This window comes from Uranotaenia lowii, chromosome 3 (genome assembly GCF_029784155.1).
Source record: "Uranotaenia lowii strain MFRU-FL chromosome 3, ASM2978415v1, whole genome shotgun sequence".
Lineage (NCBI taxonomy): Eukaryota > Metazoa > Arthropoda > Insecta > Diptera > Culicidae > Uranotaenia > Uranotaenia lowii.
The window spans coordinates 3,054,787-3,076,375 of NC_073693.1; the positions used below are offsets into that span (position 1 = coordinate 3,054,787).

The window sequence follows — 21,589 nt, forward strand, 5'->3', positions numbered from 1 at the left end:
CGGTCGAATCGAAATACAAAAGTAATATTTGCTCGCCTCGACCTTGCCGCTTTTGTGCTGTGGCACGCATCTGAAGTGAATCAACACCCCTTTCCTCCTCGAGAAGTCCTATCAGACTGGACAGGTTCCTATGAATAATTTGTGACTTCTGGTTCTCGATGGGCACCAACTGGTTGAATATTTGAGTAGCCGTTTGACGGATTGTTGTAGGCTATCATAATCGACATGGAGTGTGCTGATGATCTATCGGGTGAATCTTCCGAATTATCATCAAACAAAACGCGACAGGAATCACACAGCTCGACAGGCAATCAGCAAATAAAACAAAACGCCGACCTGTAGCCTGTAGTGTAGTGAGTGAAGAGATTATTGAAATGGAAGCACTTCAGTCGTTTAGGTGAATAATTTATGCCGATCAACCAATTGCTCTGATCGGGCAATAACAATCTTAACAGCAACGCCCGTATGCAAATGATATCCCCGGTAGCGTGGCCTACTTTTTGATTTGCCACCCAAACCAAGCCAAGTCAAGTTTGCATTGGTCGTTTGGGTTGCTTCAGCGTTAGCCGTGGCTTTGAAGAGAAGGACATTCACCTTTTAGAACGAGAAAGCAGGCGGTGAAGAAAATTTCCTCCTGTCACGCAATGGCTTTGAGGGTTCTGGATACATTAAGGGCAAGGTTGCTTGGAATAAACGATTAAAGCGCGGCCTTCTGCGATTGAAAGAAAGTGTTTTTACCACGTTGAAACGGATTTAATTTTGTTGGTCAAGGAAAGCCGCCTACGCGACTTTTGATTACGGTAGTTCAACTGATGTTATCGTTGTCGTATTTCATTCGAAAAGTTGTAACCACTTTTTTTTGCCAACGAATAGCTAACCGGTGTTTTCTTTTATTTTTCAGAACACAGAACTTCGGCAAGATATGCCCCAGTTCAAGCGATGGGAAGCGCTTCCCCAGCCATTAGATTTCAAGGTCTACATCTTCAACGTCACCAATCCCTACGAAGTCCAGATGGGCCGGAAACCAAGGGTGGTGGAAATAGGTCCCTATGTCTATTTGTGAGTATCCATTGTGCTACGAATGCCCATTAAGAAAGTTTTACTGTTGTTAATTTTCGGTTTTTTTCTTGTAGCCAATATCGTCATAAGGACAACATACGATTCAGTCGTGACAGATCCAAAGTGCATTTCTCTCAGCAACAGATGTATGTTTTTGATGCCGAGTCGTCTTATCCACTGACGGAGAATGATCAACTCACTGTGCTCAATATGCATATGAATGTAAGTTCAGGTTCCTGTTTCGAACTTGTTCCTTTGTGGAAATTTCCTTCGACCTGTGTAAATTCATCATCATCATATTTCTGTAGAAAGTGTAGGTAACTCGTTTCGTTACCGAAAATGTGTTTTGATCGTTTTTTAACTCTCCTCTGCAAGGTTAGTTCATTCATCAAGTTGACAAATTTCTCCTTGTAGATTAAAACTTAAACAAAAAAAAAACAACCAAATCCCGTTAAAACGACCTCTTTTATAAATACCGACCTCTTTTCTTTCTCTCTTTCTTTCATGTGTATATTCTCCATTTCAGAGTATATTGCAAATTATCGATAACCAAGCCAAGGAAACGATCACAAACTTTCGTTCCGATGTTAACAATACTCTCGAAAAAATTCCCGTAGTTAGAGTCATTAAAAGAATTATAGAGAAAACGACGCCAATCCAAGTAATGTTTGATTCTTTTGTTTCTTGTTTCTAAGCTCTTATCTACTCACCTAGTATGATTTATGTCTGTACTCTATCAATGCCTCCTTAGTTTTAACACAATCATAGCAAACGTGGACTTTGGTTCGGTTTTCTCAAAATTTCTACTCGTCAAAACAATTAGGTAAACTATCCTGCTTGAGGCCGCCTGCTGTAGCATTGAACCATTCCATTGTATGACTAGATTGGTTCATTGAAGCTACCCAAAATCAAACCAGGACTGTTTACCTTTTTCCAATCAGGTTCCCCATTTGCCATTGTGATAAACTAGCTTTGTCGGTTGAAGAGCTAATCTTTTGGCTGGACCTTCCTCTCCTTTCCCTTTATAAGTCACTCCAATTTTCCTTTTTTATTTTAATCTTTTTCCACCAATTATTATGTGTTTATGTTTTTGTTTTGTGCCTACTCCGCCACACCTCTTGCCTCCTACCTACACTCACTCCCACCCCCGCCTCACCCGCATACCTTTTCTGTGCCTCTGCCCGTTGTTTGTTTTGTGTTTAGTGTGTGTGTACATAATCACTCTTGTTCGGGTGGCGGACTAATTGTAGAAGAAGCAATGCCGGTAGCTGCATAGAAAACCAATCGGTATAGTAGGCTAGCTTTTTTCATATGATACCTATATATTTAGTAGCGATGTAGGATGAAGTATCGTAGATGGAGGTTAATGGTCATGCACTGCCATCATACTTACAAATCACAACACACAGTTACACAGTCAATACAGTTCGATTGACTATAACAATTTAAGTTTTAAATGAGGAAAACTAGTCTTAGTTAATCAAAAGCGTTTGAATTATATTCGATTAGTGCGCCATCCGAACAAGGGCCAGTGTATCCACACGTATCCGATTGATAAGCTTCCTTCTCCAAAACTGCCAAGAGAAAGGCTTTAAAACGCTAAGCTGTCTGTCGATGAAAAATTTGTAGTTTGAAATTTGAATTCTTACACTCCATCTAAATGCAATTTCATCAGATAGTTTTTTGCTTAGGAATTGTTTGAAATTAGATTTTTTCATGCCATTAAATTTAAAGTTATCGCTAGCCATACATATCTTGTAAGAACATTTTTGCTTGGGTTGAAAATCTAATTCCAGAACTTATTAAACGCTAACGCGAAACTCGATCATACAAAGTTGAGGAAAATGGACAATTAAAAACCGCGGAAACAAATGATTCGCATATATTTTTCAAGTGAAATAAACTTTTCTGTAAAATTCATAAATTTTACGAACCTCGAGCAAACTGATTATTTTAGGATAAGATTTTTTTTAAATCTTATACTATAAGTCTAGGGAATTTGTTGAATATTATGAAAAAACGATATTTTAATTGCGCTAATTCTTATACCTACCACCTTTAAAAAAACACGAAGACCTACTGTAATATGGATTGGGCGCAGTGATGTCATCCTTCCAGACTTTTTGGACTTTTATCCGACATTTTTTCAGGTTCCCAGACATTTGACTTTTGACATTTCTTCCAGACAATTCCAGACTTTTGGGTTTGGACATAAAATGTTCTAAGAAACTGTGAAAGTTCAAATTGGTCATCAAATGCTTTGAAGATGTATGTTAAATTGAGAGTCAGACACAGCACGTGACTGTTATAGTGACCGAAGTAGATTATTGCAACATTGAGATCTGGGGACCAAAAATAGGTCATCACCTTCAAAACTTAGGTGTCCAGACATTGCCAAACATTTTTTCAAAATCTTCCAGACTTTTCCGAAAAAAAAAGTTGACAACCCTGATTTTGAGCCTACTTGATTGAATAATTTAACTAAATCGCAGCAATCGAAGGTTTCTTTTTAATTCAACCACGATCCAATCGAAAACGCCTACTGAAGTAGATAATAAGTTACTATCGAAATACCAGTAAATACCGGTATCTGAACTTTTCTTAAATCGTTGTTGAATTAAAAGGAATCTTTCGATTGCTTTGACAAAATCTTAGTTGAATAGAAATGTTATTGATCATTCATGAACGTATAAGAGCTTTTTATCACGTCAGTTATGATCCTCCACTCAATTTTTTAGTATGGATCACATCGTAAGCAGAACAAGGGCCTTACGTATCATTAGTATTCATCTCATTCTAATTTTCAGCAAGGTTTAGCTTTTCCATCGAAATTTCTTCCAGGTAATAAAAGGTTGATTTCAACAAAAATAAGTCAGAAATTTTGAAGCAGTCCAATCGAGGTTCAGTTAATATGCTCTTCTACATAAATATTCCAACGATTTTCATATTTAAGTTTGGTTTTACTGCGGTGAATCCGTACACACATGGTGGATTATCATCAAAAACTCTATTGAAACTTAATTCGTTTGGATTTTATGGTCATGCTAATGAATTATTCTTTGACTTAGAACTGTTAAATTACCACACAATTATTGGGTTATATTATAAAACTGATATCATGATATTGATTCTGAGTCAATGTTATTTTATTGATTGTTTTCTTGAATAACCCTCGGAATTGGGATGAATTTACCAGCTTGGTTTAAATCCTTCAGAAAAAGGGAAAAAATCTGAAAAGCCACTCAATTTTAGTTTTATTAATTTGTAAATTTCTGATTCCAGAAAAAAAAGTATATACCTTCATTGTTTTTAATAATTGATTAAAATTACACATTTTTAAAACAAAATTTTTTAAAAGACTATTATAAAGTGAGATTATTTGATGATGGGGTGAGGTTAGTGGTGATAAGTTAGACACACACATGGATAAGAATTAAGTTTTGTAATGGTGTTTTTTGAACTATTGCAATGTTTCTTTTATTCTTCCCATATTAAATTTCTAGTCATTTTATTTAACCTTACCTTACATTTAAATACTGTGAACATAATTTAACATTCTCAGCAAACTTAGCTGTTTACATGGGCAAAATGAGGTGAAAATCTGTCAAGTCATTTTTTAGATAGCTGAGAAAGCAGAAGAACATAGAAACCACATTTTGTGCACTACCATCTTTCTCACTTACAGTGAACCACTTTTTGTTAATTTCCAGGCACTTAACAGTCTGTTTTTTTTTTTCAAAATAAACCAGAATATTCCTTCGGAAAGTAGTTTTTACAGATTTGGAAAATTTTTCTATTACATACCAATTATTTCAGAATCTCGAACAGCTTGTGATCAAACGTTATTGCTTACGATGTGGCCTTCGTGTTCCTTTTATTGATTAGACTAGAAGGCTTCCTAGCCTTGTAGATACAATATGAATATCGACCTATTTCTAGATTCGCTAGATAAACCAGGAAGAAAAATTTATCTTCTTGGCCACTTCCCGAGCTAAAAAGTTAGGATTGGGTTTGAATGAAATCACTTTTCTTGCCTTGATAGATTCGATCAACTTCTTCTTCTTATTCTTCTTTTACCAACATAACCAAAACATTTAAACATCCCGGAAAATGAAAGACTTTCGTCCTTTATTTTTCTTTCCAACGTGATCTATTCTACATTTATTACAGAGTTTACTACGGCCAGGTCAACCATGTGGTAAATAATGCAAAAGATACTGGAACAAGGAGGGAATAAAGCGTGGAGTTCCTTGCCAAACGCTTCGTATAGGTTTTTTTGAAGAAATTAAACTGTGAAAAGGTTAGATCTCACCAAATTAGTTGACATCCAGGGGATACATTCTTCACTGAATCGGATCCGTTCATCTTTAGTTGGCAAGAGCACGGCTGATGATGTTTTGATACTGCGACATTTTGCATCCGAAACTTCCAAAGCAGTTTTACCGCTTTTCACGTCTTTCCGGTGTATGAAATATCCACGAGATTTTCCCATTTGATACAGCGCTCTTCAAAATTAATTCACAATATTCACATTCGCAGATTTCATCAGCTGGCTTCCATGTTCGGTTAATAATATTCATACTAATTTTTACTTCTGGAAAAACACTTATTTTACAGAGCGAAATTTTTGACGCCCTTGCAAGGCAATGCCTACTTGAAATTCATGTTGCCTTAAAAGATTCGATCAACTACCGTCAACTGGGGCAACATGCAACAATTTTCAACTTCAATGGCTTCTCAAAAACTTATGTTCACAATTAATCCTACCCCTTATGCATCAAAAGTTTTAAGGACGCTGGGGTATCAAATTGGCGTTGTTAGAAAAATTATAGGTTTCTTCAGTTATTTTTAATTTTCTAAAAACATGCGATTTTCACCCTCCTTAGAAAATGGGGTAACTTGCAACAAACTTTGTTTTTAATGAAAAATCTTATGAACACGTACGAAAATTTATAGTTTTTAATATATTAGCGATGCCTTAAAGATCATCACGCATGACAACACCAAATGCAGTAGTTTTTGGGTCTGTAATAACTAATTTTCACATTTTTTCTGAAAATGAAGATGCTGCATACATTTAGGGGTTAAATAATACTACGATAAATTCTAAAAGCTGAAATCATTAAAGTAAATGTTTGGATCAATGAAATTCCAATGTTTACAAACGCGTGATGCAAGACATTCATATTCCAACACATGGAAACGAGAATTACAAGGTATTTCTTTGATTTGCATTTTGTTGCATTTAACCCCAGACACCTAACGAAATTTTATAAATATTTATTTAAAAAAATTGGGTGATTGTTCGAAAAATATTTTTACACCAACAATGTTGGTATAACATGAGGAAACCAGTAAAAAGTTTGTTGGTAATATTATCCAGCCGATCCGTCATACTGAGTAAAGTTTTTTTCGGTATAAAAAAATGTTAAAATTTGTACATTTATTGCTCGATTTTTCAAATTTTACATAAAAATAAAAAACTTAAGAAAACTAGCTTAAGATGTGAGAAATTATGTCATCATTATTTTGTGATCATTAAAAGATAACTTTATTACAATACATTAATTTAAAAATTGATTTAATGTAGTGTTATATAAATGTTGCATCGAACCCCGCTGTTGCATGATGCCCCGTTTGACGGTACGCTTTTAATGCGCTTCTAGTTCACCGCTACTGGGTGTTTAGGTCCAAGTCAAATTTTGATTTCTATGTTCTTCTTGTTTCTTAACTATCTCAAAACGATTGACTGATTTTGACCAAATTTTGCACATGTTAAACAATACTAGCAAACTTTGATGAAAATGTGGATGAATTCTATTCACGCAATCAAAAGTTATTCACAAAAGAAAAACTGTTAATGAATTTCGAGTACAGTCCAAATAAGTGCTCCCGTCGTTTAAATACAAATTACTCTCTGGAGCCACTACCCTAACATATCATCTATTAATGATACTTCTTCTTTTTTTACTCTACAGTATAACAGAATTTTTAGTGCCTGAATTCTAGAATTTTTTTAAAAAATAATTTATAGTACGGCTTTCACACCTAGAATTAAATTTTGTCAGTAACCTGAAGCTTTGTGATATAACCTTAATTTTTTTTCCTTTTTTATAGGAAAATTATAATTTATAAAATGTTATCAGGGTTCAAAAAACACTCCATGAGTCTTGATACAAAATAGGTGCGTCATTTCTTTGGAAGTGAATAAATAAGAATAAAGATCACTTAAAATATTTTGTTTCCCAAAACCCGGATAAGAAAATAAGAGATGAACCTGAAAACTGAAAATCGCTATAATAAAGATAACAAACAAAAAAATCTCTCGAATCTGGAATAAAAGATAGAAACAGAAAAGAAACGCTTCACGCTTCTTATAAACTTTTCCTATGATCTATCTGTAAACCACGAGAATCTAAATGTTGAAAACTGTTTTGAACGCCTGTGATTAAAAATAAGAAAAGTTACGGATACATAACTATCCTTTTCTAGTTATTTAAAAAGCTGAAGAAAGAATCAATAATAAAAATGCTTGATAATATAAGGCGGCATCCATAAATTACGTAACGCAAAAAATGCACTTTTTTAACCCCCTTCCCCTCGTATGTCACAAATCGTAACGCTTCGACGTACCCCCCTCTGAAAATTACGTAACGCTGATAATTACCCCCTCCCCCCCATCTTATCATGTTTTTGAATACTGATTTTCGAAGGTAAAATAAAAATTTTAACAAAATTTTTCAACGTTCTTCTAAACGGAATTGATATCTATCCAAATCACTCCTAAGTTTTCATTTATGATACTTCTCTAATAAATTGATTGTCTCACTACGAGCTGCTCTGTGCTTGTTAACTGATGATCTATGTACCTTGTTTACATTATTTTGTTCACGGAGCATGCAGTATTGTTCGTTGGAAGAATCAAAAAAAATTTTTTTTCAATCAAATTGAGAAAAAATAGTGAAATTTTCGTCTTAATCCGCCGCCCAAGGCGTAGAGGATAGCCTTCAAGTCTTCTAAGCCAGGAGGTATGAGATCAAATCCCGGTCACGACATACATAGTACACTTTCGGTGGGTCGGTGGTTTTAGCATTTGTAATATTTTTCATATCCTCGAAAGATGTACGCTTAGAGTTAAGTAAAAAGGAATCTCTTCGAGGAAACATCATGTTTCATTGAGATATCCTGTATGTGTTTGTGTTCGTTTTTTCACAGATATTCAATACAGTCTATCTCAGAATCTTCAAAGAGGAAAGGTTACCAGTTTCAATCATGTTGAAGCTTACAAATTTGAGGCGGATATTAGTTTGATTATCATTGTACAAAAATTGCATGTCATCAAAATAGCTGCGATTGAACTGAAATTTTTAAGGAAAAAATCGTTACGTAACGATGAGCATACCTCCCCCCTCCCCTATGTCACAATTCGTAACGTTCGAGCTTACGAATTGTCCCCCCCCCCCCCAGGAGCGTTACGTAATTTATGGATGCCTCCTAAATAAAAATATCAACTTAAAATATGAACCAAAGTTAATAAACAGACAAAATAGATTCTATTTTAAAAGTAAAATCATAATCGAAGCAAATAAAATAAAAAGTTGAATTGAAAAAACAAATCCTATCTTCAGGCGGTTTTGGGCACATTTCATTTTTGTCATCAGGAATTCATTTCAGAATCTTTGTTTCATCCATAGATCAAACTACCTAGGTTTCGATAGTTTTTTTTTTTTTTTGGTTTGTCAGATAAACCATGAAAATAAATTACTTGACTAAAGTTTTTCATTTCAAATATGATTGCTTATATGAATCACACTTTTTCCTTCATTCTCTACCTTTTTTATTGATCAAAAGTTTCAAAAAAACGCTTTTATTATCCTTTTACTAAAACTCGATGGTCTAGTTTTCGACATTCAATTTTAGTTTTCCACACAAAAAGTTTTAGTTTTCGACAAGCATATTTTCACCTCCTTTGTTAACTTAGGAATATGAATATTTACATATTGAAATTGCTTGTCTACTTCACGGCGTTTTTTACATCATGGAAACAGTTGAAACATACCCAAGAAGGTCGGTGTCGAAAAATAGATTATTAGGTGAATTTTCAGCGCTAGTTTTCGACAGCTTAAAAAACAGTTGAAATTACATTGAATGTTAGCAAAAATATTAAAAAAAATCCGAAAAAAATTGATTTCAGAACCTTATGCATCCATTGATTCCTTTTGTATTGCTTTTAATCGAATAAAAGGGGAGTTTCATTCTTTCATTCATTCATTCTTATTTGGTCGATGGCATTGAATTTCACAGGCGATTCAGAATGTTTTCGTTGTGAATAAAAGTTTCGTTTTGAAAATTGTTGTTTTTTTTTCAAAGAAGCAGAATCTTGGCAATTCATTATATTTTTAAACAAAACAATCAGAAAATATAAACTTTATAATGCTATGGACCCTTCCACGAGCAGACATGTAATAGGATTTAAACGCTGAAGTTTGTTTGAAATAGGGGTTTTCATCAGTTTTTTCGTCCATCAGAAATCATCTGCCTCGTAGCTTCGGTACCGGCTATTCAGCTTACGAGCTTTTGAACTAGCAAAAATGTGTGGTTCGAGGTTAAGTTTGAATGACACTACATGACACAACACTTTCAGCTAATCGGAAAAAAAATTTGTTAGACATTGCAGCGATCTGTCCAAGTTTTTAGCTCATTAAAAATCCAAAAATCTGGCATTTATGAGACTTGACTCTCCTGATGACCCTTAACCGTAGTTGCCGATCATGTGCTTCACTCCAATGCTTGATTTGAGCTTTGTGGACTTTTTTGATAGTGTTTGCATACTTTTCCGTCACTCACACACAATGATCTAAATAATCAACGGTTTTGACAGTTATCAATTTGATAATGATGGATTTTGAAGGAAACTGTGCAAAATTTTTTTTTCTTGTATCGTAAATATCTCAAAAACTCGTAAATAAAATTTAAAATTTTCAAAAATATAAGTAGGAGAGTACTTTTTACAAGCAGCAAAATGCTGTCAAAATTTTGAATGTCTGATTACTAGTAAATGAGCTATCAGCAAAAGAAAGTGTCCCATTTCTAAAAGAACTAAGTTTTAAAATGGATAATTAGCTTACCAGAAGGTCACATGCCAAATTTCAGCAAGATCTGCTTGAGTCTCAATAGGGTCTTAGGGTATTTTGCTAGGAAGTAGCATGCTGGTTTTTCATTAATAACTTTTTTCTTAACTGATCAATTGCATTTTATGAATAATTTTTTAAAGCCTTAATTTAGACAAATATTTCACTCGAAGACACGATTTGACAAAGGAAGAACAGTAATTGCGGCTCAGAGATTGTATTTTGACAATACACAATATCAAAATACAATCTCTGAGCCACAATTACTGTTCTTCCTTTGTCAAATCGTGTCTTCGATTGTATTTTGGCCGAAAACTCTGTGTTTCGAACACAGAAACGCAAGAAAATTATTATCAATGAATCATATGAACTATGAAACACTTTAAAATCAAACATCACAACTTTCCCACAGTTATCATCACACGATCATCGCTATGTATGTATGTATCTATCACAACCATCAACAATTCCACGCGCATTTCACGTTTTCGTGAGCTGTCAATTATTGTTGCCGGTTATTGATAACACCTTCTCATTGACGCGCAAGGTACTTTTTCTTATCTGGTTACAGCAATATCGAGTATATAATTGCAACCTTTTTGTAGATCACATTTTTAACCGAATCTGTTTCTGTGTAAACGATCCTAATAGCATTTTTCCCATTTTCTTTTGAATTTCGTTCCATTTCTCATCATCCAATTGCACAACTATGCACAACAAAATCGAAAACCAAACACAAAACACATACAAAAATCGATACTTCATCGATGAATACACAAACATACTCCATTGGGGGAAAAAAATCAACCAATCCCTTCAGTCGATCCTCCAAATTGCTGAGGACGAAACCTACGACAGTCTGCGGTTGATCAACGTGGAGCTGAATCGAATTTTTGGCCGGCCCGATTCGATGTTCTTGAGGACCACCCCGAAAGAGTTCCTGTTCGATGGAGTTCCATTTTGTGTGAACGTGATCGGTATTGCGAAAGCCATCTGTAAGGAAATAGAGAAGCGAAACACCAAAACCATCAGGGTTCTACCAGATGGATCGATGAAGTTTTCCTTCTTCAACCATGTGGGTTCAATGAATATCAAATCGATTGGTTTTACGGTATTAATGAATGGTTCTTTCTCGCTTCGAATAGAAAAACATGACCGATGATGGAATTTACACGGTCAACACCGGTATCAAGGATCCCATGCAAACGCATATGATCGAGTACTGGAATGGGCGAAATACGCTGGACAACTGGAACAATCGATCGCAAGGTCCAGCGTCCACATGTAATCGAGTTATCGGAACAGATGGGTCTGGCTATCCACCGTTCCGGGAAGGTGTCCAAAAGATGACCATCTTCAGTTCAGATATCTGCAGGTACTTCACAAATCCAAAAAATTATAAACCTGTAACCTACATCTCATTTTCGTTGTTATTTCAAACTTTTCATCCGCCAGAACTGTTGACATCAAGTATGTGGGTCTGTCCAGCTACGAAGGAATCCCGGCGTTCCGGTACGAAACGGACAGTACCTTCCTGAACGAAATCGGCCCAGAGTACGGCAACGATTGCTACTGTGTCAACCGGATACCCAAGGCGATCGTCAAGGCCAACGGTTGCCTCTACAAGGGAGCGCTCGATCTGTCCACGTGTTTCGGTAAGTTCTTGTTGTTCATCGTCGTCACGGTTGAGTCATTCTTCATGGGAAATTTCTCATCCAGCTATTCCACAAATTTCCGATCCCGAAATGACACACAATAAATACACTCTTTGGGAGTTTGTAGATTTGATCATCAGATTGACCAACAGCTTTTATAGCACTGATTTGCATAAAATAGAAGAAAAAACCCGAAACTTCAACGCGTCACTCACACCTTTTGTGAATGACATTACGTGCGCCATATAATCGCGCACGATCCGAAGATAACGATCGTTCTGAAACTCCACGCTCAGCTGTTTGTTTACAGTTAGCCCCTAATGAGTTTGAATTGGGAAATAAAAGCCTGTCACGAATGGATGGTCGAGGCGATATTTTTAAGCGCCAGTCAATCAAAAAGTGTACCTATCTGTGTTATATATTTCCTAGTTCTCTTCGTTTTATGCGATTTTGATATTTGTTTCAATATGCATCAACATCATGAAGGATTCTCACAAATGTCAGATGAGTTTAAATGACCGGAAAACAAATTCTTCATCATTCGATGACGATTCAATATTTGACATCAACATTTGGTTTCATTCGGTAATGGCCACAGCGAGTGTTTAAAAAAAGATTAGAACTGAACGCATTATTGATCATCGGTGACTAGGGTAACGGACCAATTTTGGACCGCTTTGGGAAGTGCCTATGCTATTTTCTGAAATAAAATTGTACATACTACAATTTTTGACTGCTTTATCCATTCATTACGAAGATTGAGACTTTTTCTGTCGAAACATATCGTCGTTTGTTGCAAAGTAACAAGATTTAACCCTAAAAACTCGTTTCTTCGATCATAACTCTGGTCGGTATTTTATGGACCACCAGGTTTCTATTTTGGACCATCCTTTGGACCTATTTTGGACCACCCTTAAACTAAATAAGTGTTTATTCTAAATTTTGCTTTATTTATGACAACGATTGAGGCGTAATTATGAGAATAATTCAGTTAATCTTTTCCTTTCTTAAACTTGTTGACAAGTTTTGGTTGTTCACATTAATCAATTCTTGGACTAACTTTCTTTAATTTTCCCCCAATCTCTATTTAGGTACCTTTGTTTATTAAATATTCCCTACTTCAACCATCTGTTTTTACTACTTCTTGTGCTTTAAAACAGTAATTTTCGATAAGAATATAGTAAGAACAGAAAACTCCTCCGTTTTATAATGTGTTTTAAATGTTTTGAAAATTCCGAAGGTACACTGCATTCTCGACGAAATTCGTTTTTTGTATCTTTAGGACCAATTTTTGGAACGCAAATCTCCTTCAGGCGACCCAATGATACGTTAGTAATGTCTGACATCAACAACTCCGCGACATCAATTGACTTCAATCAATCAATTGACAATCAATTTTGACTTCCAAAACCTTGGTGGATTTGGTTTGTCTTCAGTTCTGTAGAATACATAGATTCAAAAAATGATAAAAATATGCGAGAATTATGCAATCTTTTTAACCATCTTTAACCAGATTTTTGTTGTTGAAAAATTCGCAAAAGTTCAGTTTTATCTTTGAAAAACCTTAGGTCCAACGAAAATAAATTATCGTTGGAGTAAATTCTTCAACAGTTTTTTTTTTCATAGATTGCATAACCACAGGGGCTGAAAAAATAGATATTCTCATGTTCTTAAGCAGTAGCTTTCGACAACTGCTTATCAAACAGTTGCCATTAATGTAGATTGTAAGATTAACGTGGTTTGAAGAAAAGTGACAAAAAGTAAGTAAAAACAATGATTGACTTGGTTTTATGCCAATTGAAGTGAACCCCTTCTAAAGGCGAGTTTGGGCTTTAGCAAGTTGATTAAATAAAATAATGCCAAAAGGACCAAATTTTATTTATAATAAGCGATTATAATAGTGTGCATATCATTTCATATCGCCGTACAACGTTTTATTACGTTCATGAACACATTTAACAGCGAGTTAAATACTCAGGTTATGTTGGGTGGTCCAAAATAAGTCCCTAAGGAATTAAGTCGGACCTATTTTCGACATGAGTCAAATTGCGATAAAAACAAGTTTTTCTGGTTCTTCAAGCTTGCTAACTAGTTTTCATGTGTTTTATCATAGCTGTGAACATGTTTGTAGTTGTTAAATTCATCACAGCTAGGCAGAACACTTCTTCAAAGCTGACTCCAATAATGGCACGTCCTCTTGAAACGGGCTTGATTTGGTCCAACTGTCAGAAATCAAAACTTTGTTTTCAATTTTCTATCACTTATCAGTTTATTTAATTGGAAACTTAGATGTGATTAGAATCATAAGAAATAGCTTTAACTATATTTGTTCATAATTTTCATGATAAGCATGATTTATAAGAGAAAGATTGAAAAAAAGCTGCAAGGTGGTCCAAAATATGTACCCGGTCCAAAATAAGTCCGTTACCCTATACGGGATTTTTTTTCAATTATTTTGGATTCTCAACAAAACAATATCATTCACTGTAATTTTTTTACTTTGAAATGGTTCTAGCAATTTTGTGAAGGAAATTTAATCCATCAGAATAAAACTTAGATCTTTTAGAAATGGGACAGTTACGAATAAGTGTATCTCAAGAATCATTCGTTTGATCAAAATACTTTCTATGAAGGAAATTAAGGTAATCTTTTCGTTTTTTGTAAGAAATCTTTCTACTTTATTCTTGGTACCTCCCATCGACCCACGCACACTTTTTTCAGTCATGATTTTGATCAGTTTTTCAAACTTTTACTTCGTCTAATCTGTATTTTAGGTGGCTGCATCCTCCTTCTTCAATTTCTGCTACTTTTCAGTCAAATACTTCTATTTTAAAAGAAGCTGAGGACAATTGAGTGGATACAGCTGTTTACAAATTAAAAACATATGAATATTTTTGAGCCACTTTAAAGCGTTTTTAGTGGAATCTCTGCTGGCAAAATCTGATAAAAACTAAGTAAAACCATCATGAGATTGAACTTAAAGTATAATCGGTTGGTATAAATCGTAGGTTGCGAAGGGTACATACAAGATTATTCTTCTTAGGCTTTTAAAAACAACGAAAACCAAAGTTTTCGTTTTGAAATTTTTTGTTTTTCTTCACTCCAATGCTTGATTTGAACTTTGTGGAAATTTTCTACAGTGTTTGCATACTTTTCCACCACTCACACACAGTAATTCTTGAAATAATCAACGGTTTTGTCAGCTATCAATTAGGCCGGAACAAATTTCAAATCCTTCTTTTGTCACTCGGAGTTGGAACATCGCGAGGGGGGGGACAATAAAAAATAATGCGAAAAACAAATAAATTGGAATAAATTGCACGAAAGCTTGTATACAAAAAAAATTGTATACTATATCATTGCACAAAACCTATAAATCAAGAAATTTTTTATCGAAAAATTCAATCCAATCAAGAATACAAAAGTTGAAATAACTCCAATCTTCAAAATTTGTTTTTTGGTCTTGTAATCTTTCGGATCCTATTGGATTTTTTTCTCGAAATTTACATAAAATACTTCAAACTTTATTTATTTCCCCCTTCTGGTTTTTAGAAATTTCGAAGGGGGGGGTGACAAAAGAAGAAATTTATATTTGTTCCAGCCTTATATAATAACGGAATTTGAAGGAAACTGTGCAAAATTATTTTATTCTTTTTCACTCACATCGTTAATATCTCAAAAAACGCGAAAATTTTAAATTTTGAAAAACATAGTTCTGATAGTACTTTTTACAGGCAGCAAATTGCTGTAAAAGTTTTGAATATCCGATTGCTAGTAAATGAGCTATTAGCAAAATATAGTGTCCCATTTCTAAATGAATTAAGCTTTAATTATGATTTCAGCAGAGAAATAAAAACAAAAAATGAAAAATATTTTACAAAGATTTGTGTTTATGTTATATGAGTTGATGTTTTTATTTAATTTTTTTAAAACATTCTATTTATCGTCTCTAAAATTAAAAGCATACAAGAAAGCTGTTATAAATCGGAATCTCATCTGATGCAGCTATACTCGAAGTCTGGCTATTGACAAATTTCATAGCGCTCATTATCGACCGAACACATCAAAACGTTGGATCAATTGTGAGCTTAGCGTAGCCGATGGTCGAGATTCGATAGTCGAGAGAAAAGAGACGAGAGAGGGGGAACGATAGACGATAGACGAGAGCCAAGATTTCTGAGCCAAGAGCTGATGGTCGAGAATCGAGAATTGAGAGTCAAGAGTTGAGAGTCGAGAGTCAAGGAGTCTAAAGTAAAGAGTCAATATTTGAGAGTCGAGGGTCAAAAGTCAATATTTAAGATTTGAGAATTGAGAGTCGAGAGTCAAGAGCTGAGATTCGAGAATTGAGGGTCAAGATTTGAGAGTCGACAATCAAGCGTCGAAATTAGAGAGTCGTGAGTCGAGAGTCAAAATCGAGATTCGAGAGTCGAGAGCCGAAAGTCGAGAGTCAATATATGAAAGTCAAGAGTTGAGAGTCGAGAGCCAAGCTTCAAAATTTGAGAGTCGTGAATCGAGACTCGAAATCCGAGAGTCGAGAGTATGGAGTCTAGAGCCAAGAGTTGAGAGTCGAAAGTCGAAAGTCGAGAGATGAGAGTCGAAAATTGTTAGTCGAAAATCGAGAACCCAGAATCGAGAGTCGAGAATCGAAAGTTGAGAGTTAAGAGTTGAGATTCAAGAGTCGAGAGTCAAGAGTCGAGAGTCAAGAGTCGAGAGTCAAGAGTCGAGAGTCAAGAGTCGAGAGTCAAGAGTCAAGAGTCGAGAGTCGAGAGTCGAGAGTCGAGATTTAAAAGTCGAGAGTTGAGAGTCAAGAGTCGAGAGCCAAGATTCGAGAGTCGAAAGTCGAGAGTTGAGAGTCGAGAGTCAAGAGTCGAGAGCCAGGAGTCGAAAGTTGAATATCAAGAGTCCAGAGTCGAGACTCAAGAGTCGATAATTTAGAGTCGAGAATTTAGAGTCGAGAATTTAGAGTCGAGAGTCGAAAATTTAGAGTCTAGAATTGAGGCAAGAGTTGAGAGTCGAGAATCGAGAGTTGAGAGTTGAAAGTTGAGAGTAGAAAGTCAGGAGTCAGGAGTCGAGAGTTGAGAGTCGAGAGTCGACAACTGAGTTTCAAGAGTCAAGAGTCGACAGAAGGAAGTCGAGAGTCGAGATTTGAGAGACGAGAGTCGAGAGTCGAGAATCGAGAGTTGAGAATCGAGATTCGAGAGTCGAGAGATGAGAGCCGAAAGTCGAGAGTCATAAATCAAAAGTCAATTTATGTAAGTCGAGGGTCAAGAGTCGATATTTTAGAGTTGAGAGTCGAGAGTCGAGAGTCAAGAATTGAGAGTCGAGAGCCAAGATTCAAAATTTGAGAGACGAGAGACGAGAGTCGAGAGTCGAAATTTCAGAAACGAGAGTCGAGAGTCGAGATTTGAGAAACGAGAGTCGAGAGTCGAAAGTCGAGAATCGAGAGTTGAGAGTCGAGTGTCGAGAGTCGTCAGTCGAGAGTCGTCAGTCGAGAGTCAAGAGTCGAAAGTCGAGAATCGAGAGCTCGAAGATAGGAAGTCGAGAGCAAGGCTGCCGAAAAATTCTGTTTTTGGGAAAAAAATTCCGACTTTTTGTGATTATACCCAAAAGATCTGTGATAGTTTTTTGTGATGCTTTTTCCCTATGTTCATTGAAAGTTCATGATAAATTGGGTTTTTTTTACATTTCAGTTGGGAAAATCAATTAACATTACCAATCATATCATACTTTCCAAATACAAAGTAAGAAATGGCCAAAAAATTATGATTTTGGTAATTCATTTAATACTCAAACATTCTGGAAAAGCTGTAAATATTTCAAAATTCTGTGTTCTGTGATACAGATTCTGTGATGAAAATTTGCTTAACATTCTGTGAAATTACAGATCTGTCTGTGATTTCGGCAACCTTGGTCGAGAGTTGAGAGTCAAGCGTTAAGGTCGAATTCACAGTGAGCGCGGTGCGAAGTGCGAAGCGAATTTCCAATTCGCGCGAAAAACCGCTTCTCATTGAAACACGTTGAAAAAAACATGGACCGGCCACAGTGCAAGCGAATTTTCGTGCGAAGACCCGGCTGGATCGCGCGAATTCATCCTGTTCATCCGGACATACACTGAAAATATTCTCTCGGATATTTTTTATCGTAAAATGATTTATCAAAAAAAAAATTTTCAAAAGTTTATTTATTTAATTATCATTGCCGTTTCTGTTTTGGTAATGAAAAATGCACGGTTATTTAGCAAGGATTTTCGAAACAAACGCGGTTCAGTCTTTTTCTATTGAAACAAATTATAACTGGCAATAAACGACCGGTGGCATGAAAGCCCCACAATATGTGTATATGGTGAAGGGGCTGAACGGATAGAAGTTGGAATTTGTTATCCGACGCCACCTTGAAATCCAATATGGCCCCTTTCACTCAACTTTAAAATGCTGGAAGTGACTGAAAAGCACATGAAACTCCCACAATATGGGTATTGGATGAAAGTACTCAATAAGTAGATGTCGAATTTGGCTGTCCGACGCCATTTTGAAATACAAGATGGCGGTTTCCGCTTAATTCAAAATGCAATAAATAACTGAATATCGTAAGGTCCATCCACAATATAAGAAATGAGTAAAAGGGATAAAAAAGTAGATGAAAAATTACTGACAAAAATTTAACAAAAATTTTGAGAGAACTGCAAAAAAGCACTGGAAAGAATAAACAAAAATATAACAAGTGTTATAAAACTAAAGTAATATTGACAAAAATAATACAAAACTGTGGGAAAATATGTATAACTATTACTAAAATTAAAAAATATGACTAAAAAAATAGTGACAAATGACAAAACTTTGAATAAAACACGCCAAATGTGGTTAAATAATTAAGTCGAAAAATATGACAAATATTACAAAATTAGACAAAAATATGAGAAAAAAATCACAGAAACGGCAAAACTATGACAAATGAGAAAAAAAATTTATGATAAAATTATAATCAAAATTTGATAATAAAATTACCTGACAGAACTAATATAAGGACCAATATTTGACAATAAATTTACAAAAATGACAAAATAATAACAACAAATTTACAATAAAATCACAAAAATCTGACAAAAAAATAAGGCAAAATGGCTAGAATATGACAAAGTTCTGAAAAAAATATGACAAAAATTTGTCAAAAATAATGACAATAACCTAACAAAATTATGAAAAATGAGATAAAAATATAACAAAATACTTTCAAATATATGTAAGAAAAATGACAAAATGATGACAAATACGACATAAAAATCACAACATTTAATAAAAAAGACAAATCCAAACATATAATAATAATAATAATAATAATTTATTAATGATGAATATGTAAAAAATATATCGCAAATACGACGAAAAAATGACACAATCTATACAAATCTATGGGCTTGTGATATGTGTAACTCAGTTGGCATGTTATTTCCCTCCTAAGCCAATGTCCGTGAGTTCAAATACAAGAGTAATCATCGAATGCATTTGTACTGGAAAAGACTTTCAGTATGAAGAGAAGGTGGTAAAACGAATATAATCGAACAAAAAAAGACAAAACTATAAAAAAAAACTTACATTCAAATGAACAAAAAATCTGACAGAACTATGACAAAAATATGACGAATGAAAACATGACAAAATTATGACAAAAATTAAAATAAAATGAGAAAAATCTTACAGTACTATGACAACCTTTGTCAATTGTCATAGTTCTGTTTTATCATGGTTTTGTAACATTTTTTTTTTTTTCATATTTTTTGTTGCATATATTTTTATCATATTTGTAAGATTTTGGTCAGAGTATTGCCAGATTTATGTTATTTTATTTCAAAATTTTGGTCATAGTATTTTTTATTTTTGATTAGTTATTATAATTGTCATATTTTTATTTTATTTTTCATATTTTCCATAATGTTGTCAAATATTTGTCAAAGTTTTTAATTTCGAGTTTTGGCATTATTACTAATTTGTTGTTATTATTTAGTCAACTTTTATTAATTTTTGTCAATTTTTTTTAAAATTTGGTCATGGCTTTGCCATTTCAATGTCAAATTTATCATAGATTTGGTATATTTTTCTAATATTTTTATCACCATTGCCATATTTTTATTAAAGTTTTGTCAGCGTTTCGTAATATTTGTTATTATTATATTGTATTTTTTTTTTCAAAATTTTGTTATATTTATGTCATAGTTTTAGTAGATTTTTTTTTGCGATTTTCAGTCATTAAAATTATTTTAAAGTTGAACGGAAGCCGCCGTATTGGATTTTAAGATGGCGTTTCATAGCGTCAGACTGCAAAATTCGACTGTTACTAATTGATTGAGTTTTTCGGAATTAACGCCGATTAGTTTTTTTTTTGCGCGGTGCGTATCCCTCGCTCACAGTTTTGTTAATTTGCAAAGATTTTTTCACGTGTGATTAATTTTTGCAACACCGAAGGTTTTTTTCAGTGTTGAACCGCTTCGCAATTCGCGTGCACTGTGGCCGGCCTTCAAAAGCGAACTTGCGAAATTCATCCGGTGAATGAATATTTCGCTTCGCAGTTCGCTTCGCGCTCACTGTGTTCGTACCCTAAGAGTAGAGAGTCGAGAGTCGAGAATTTGGAGAAATGACAAAAATTGATTTCTTTCACTTTTTCATAAGCCATCTTCAAAAATTTTCTAACAAACATTTTCGAAATCAACAAATCAAACAACAAACAAAATTATTACTCAATCACAGTCGAAAAACTGTATGTGTTGCTTCGAAAGCCACCAAAATGTAAAAAAAAACATAAAATTGTTAAATTCTTAGGAAACTTTAGTGGTGGTTGTACTTCATTTTTCCGAAAATGATTGCCCAGAATGCAAAATCCCCAGAATTTAAACACCAGAAAACCATTTTCCCAGAATTTTTTTTCAACAGAAGAACTATTCCCAAGAAAATTTTCACCAGAAGGAACCATCAACTAAAAGTGACAAAATTTATTACGGAGGTACTAGAAGAGATAGACAAACGGTGTCTTCAGTAAAATGCATGATGAGCAAACCATGCGCTTTAAAAATCTTAAATCAAGTATTATGGTGTATCCTTTTTGCATGATTTACACATAAAATCTTTTTCCAGTGAACAGATAGAGCCAAACTATCTTCTACAATTTTGACGTTTCGTAAGCTAGTTATGATTTTTTGAGAATTAAAATTTTAGGGTGTGTCGAAAAAACAGTATTCTGGCTATAACTCCGATGAATGAATTCATACAATAAAAATGTTTTCTACACACTAAGATTGCAATTATTTGTCTCGGGATAACGACTTCACGAATCACAGGGGACATACTTCATATTCACGAAATTCGAATGAAAACCCGACCGAATCCCGTGACGGCTCGCTTTTCCTGAAATTCAGGAGAAATCGTAAATGAATACACAGGTACTCGATCAATCGTCCTGAATTCAGGACAGATATCACCTGTATCACCTCAAGCTCATTTGGTTTCGCGCGTTTTTTGTCGATGTGTGAGTATACAACTGTCCTCTATTCTTTTCTATCGTTTGACATTGCAACGTTCACTTTAGTCAAGGTTAGTTTCGGAACGTAAGTGTAAGTTTTCGAACGAAAATGAAAAAAAAAACACATTAATCTTCAAGTAAGTTATAATTTTTTATTTCTAAAACCTTTATTTTAAAAATATTTCTGTTTTGTTTTCATCGAAAGGATCGAGTCAAAAGTGGAGGCAACAAAAA

General features: G+C 34.5%; 1 protein-coding gene across 2 annotated transcripts in view; it reads left to right on the forward strand.

Moving 5' to 3' along the window:
• Nucleotides 1-21,589, forward strand: part of LOC129750593 (sensory neuron membrane protein 2) — a 78,432-nt gene that overhangs the window by 48,751 nt on the left and 8,092 nt on the right. The window contains exons 2-7 of one of the 2 annotated variants that reach the window (XM_055745558.1): nucleotides 902-1,059; nucleotides 1,134-1,281; nucleotides 1,586-1,720; nucleotides 11,011-11,265; nucleotides 11,336-11,565; nucleotides 11,646-11,845. In XM_055745558.1, the coding sequence (XP_055601533.1) occupies nucleotides 902-1,059; nucleotides 1,134-1,281; nucleotides 1,586-1,720; nucleotides 11,011-11,265; nucleotides 11,336-11,565; nucleotides 11,646-11,845 (1,126 nt within the window). The remainder of the gene's footprint in view (nucleotides 1-901; nucleotides 1,060-1,133; nucleotides 1,282-1,585; nucleotides 1,721-11,010; nucleotides 11,266-11,335; nucleotides 11,566-11,645; nucleotides 11,846-21,589) is intronic. The other variant, XM_055745559.1, reaches the window with a different exon arrangement.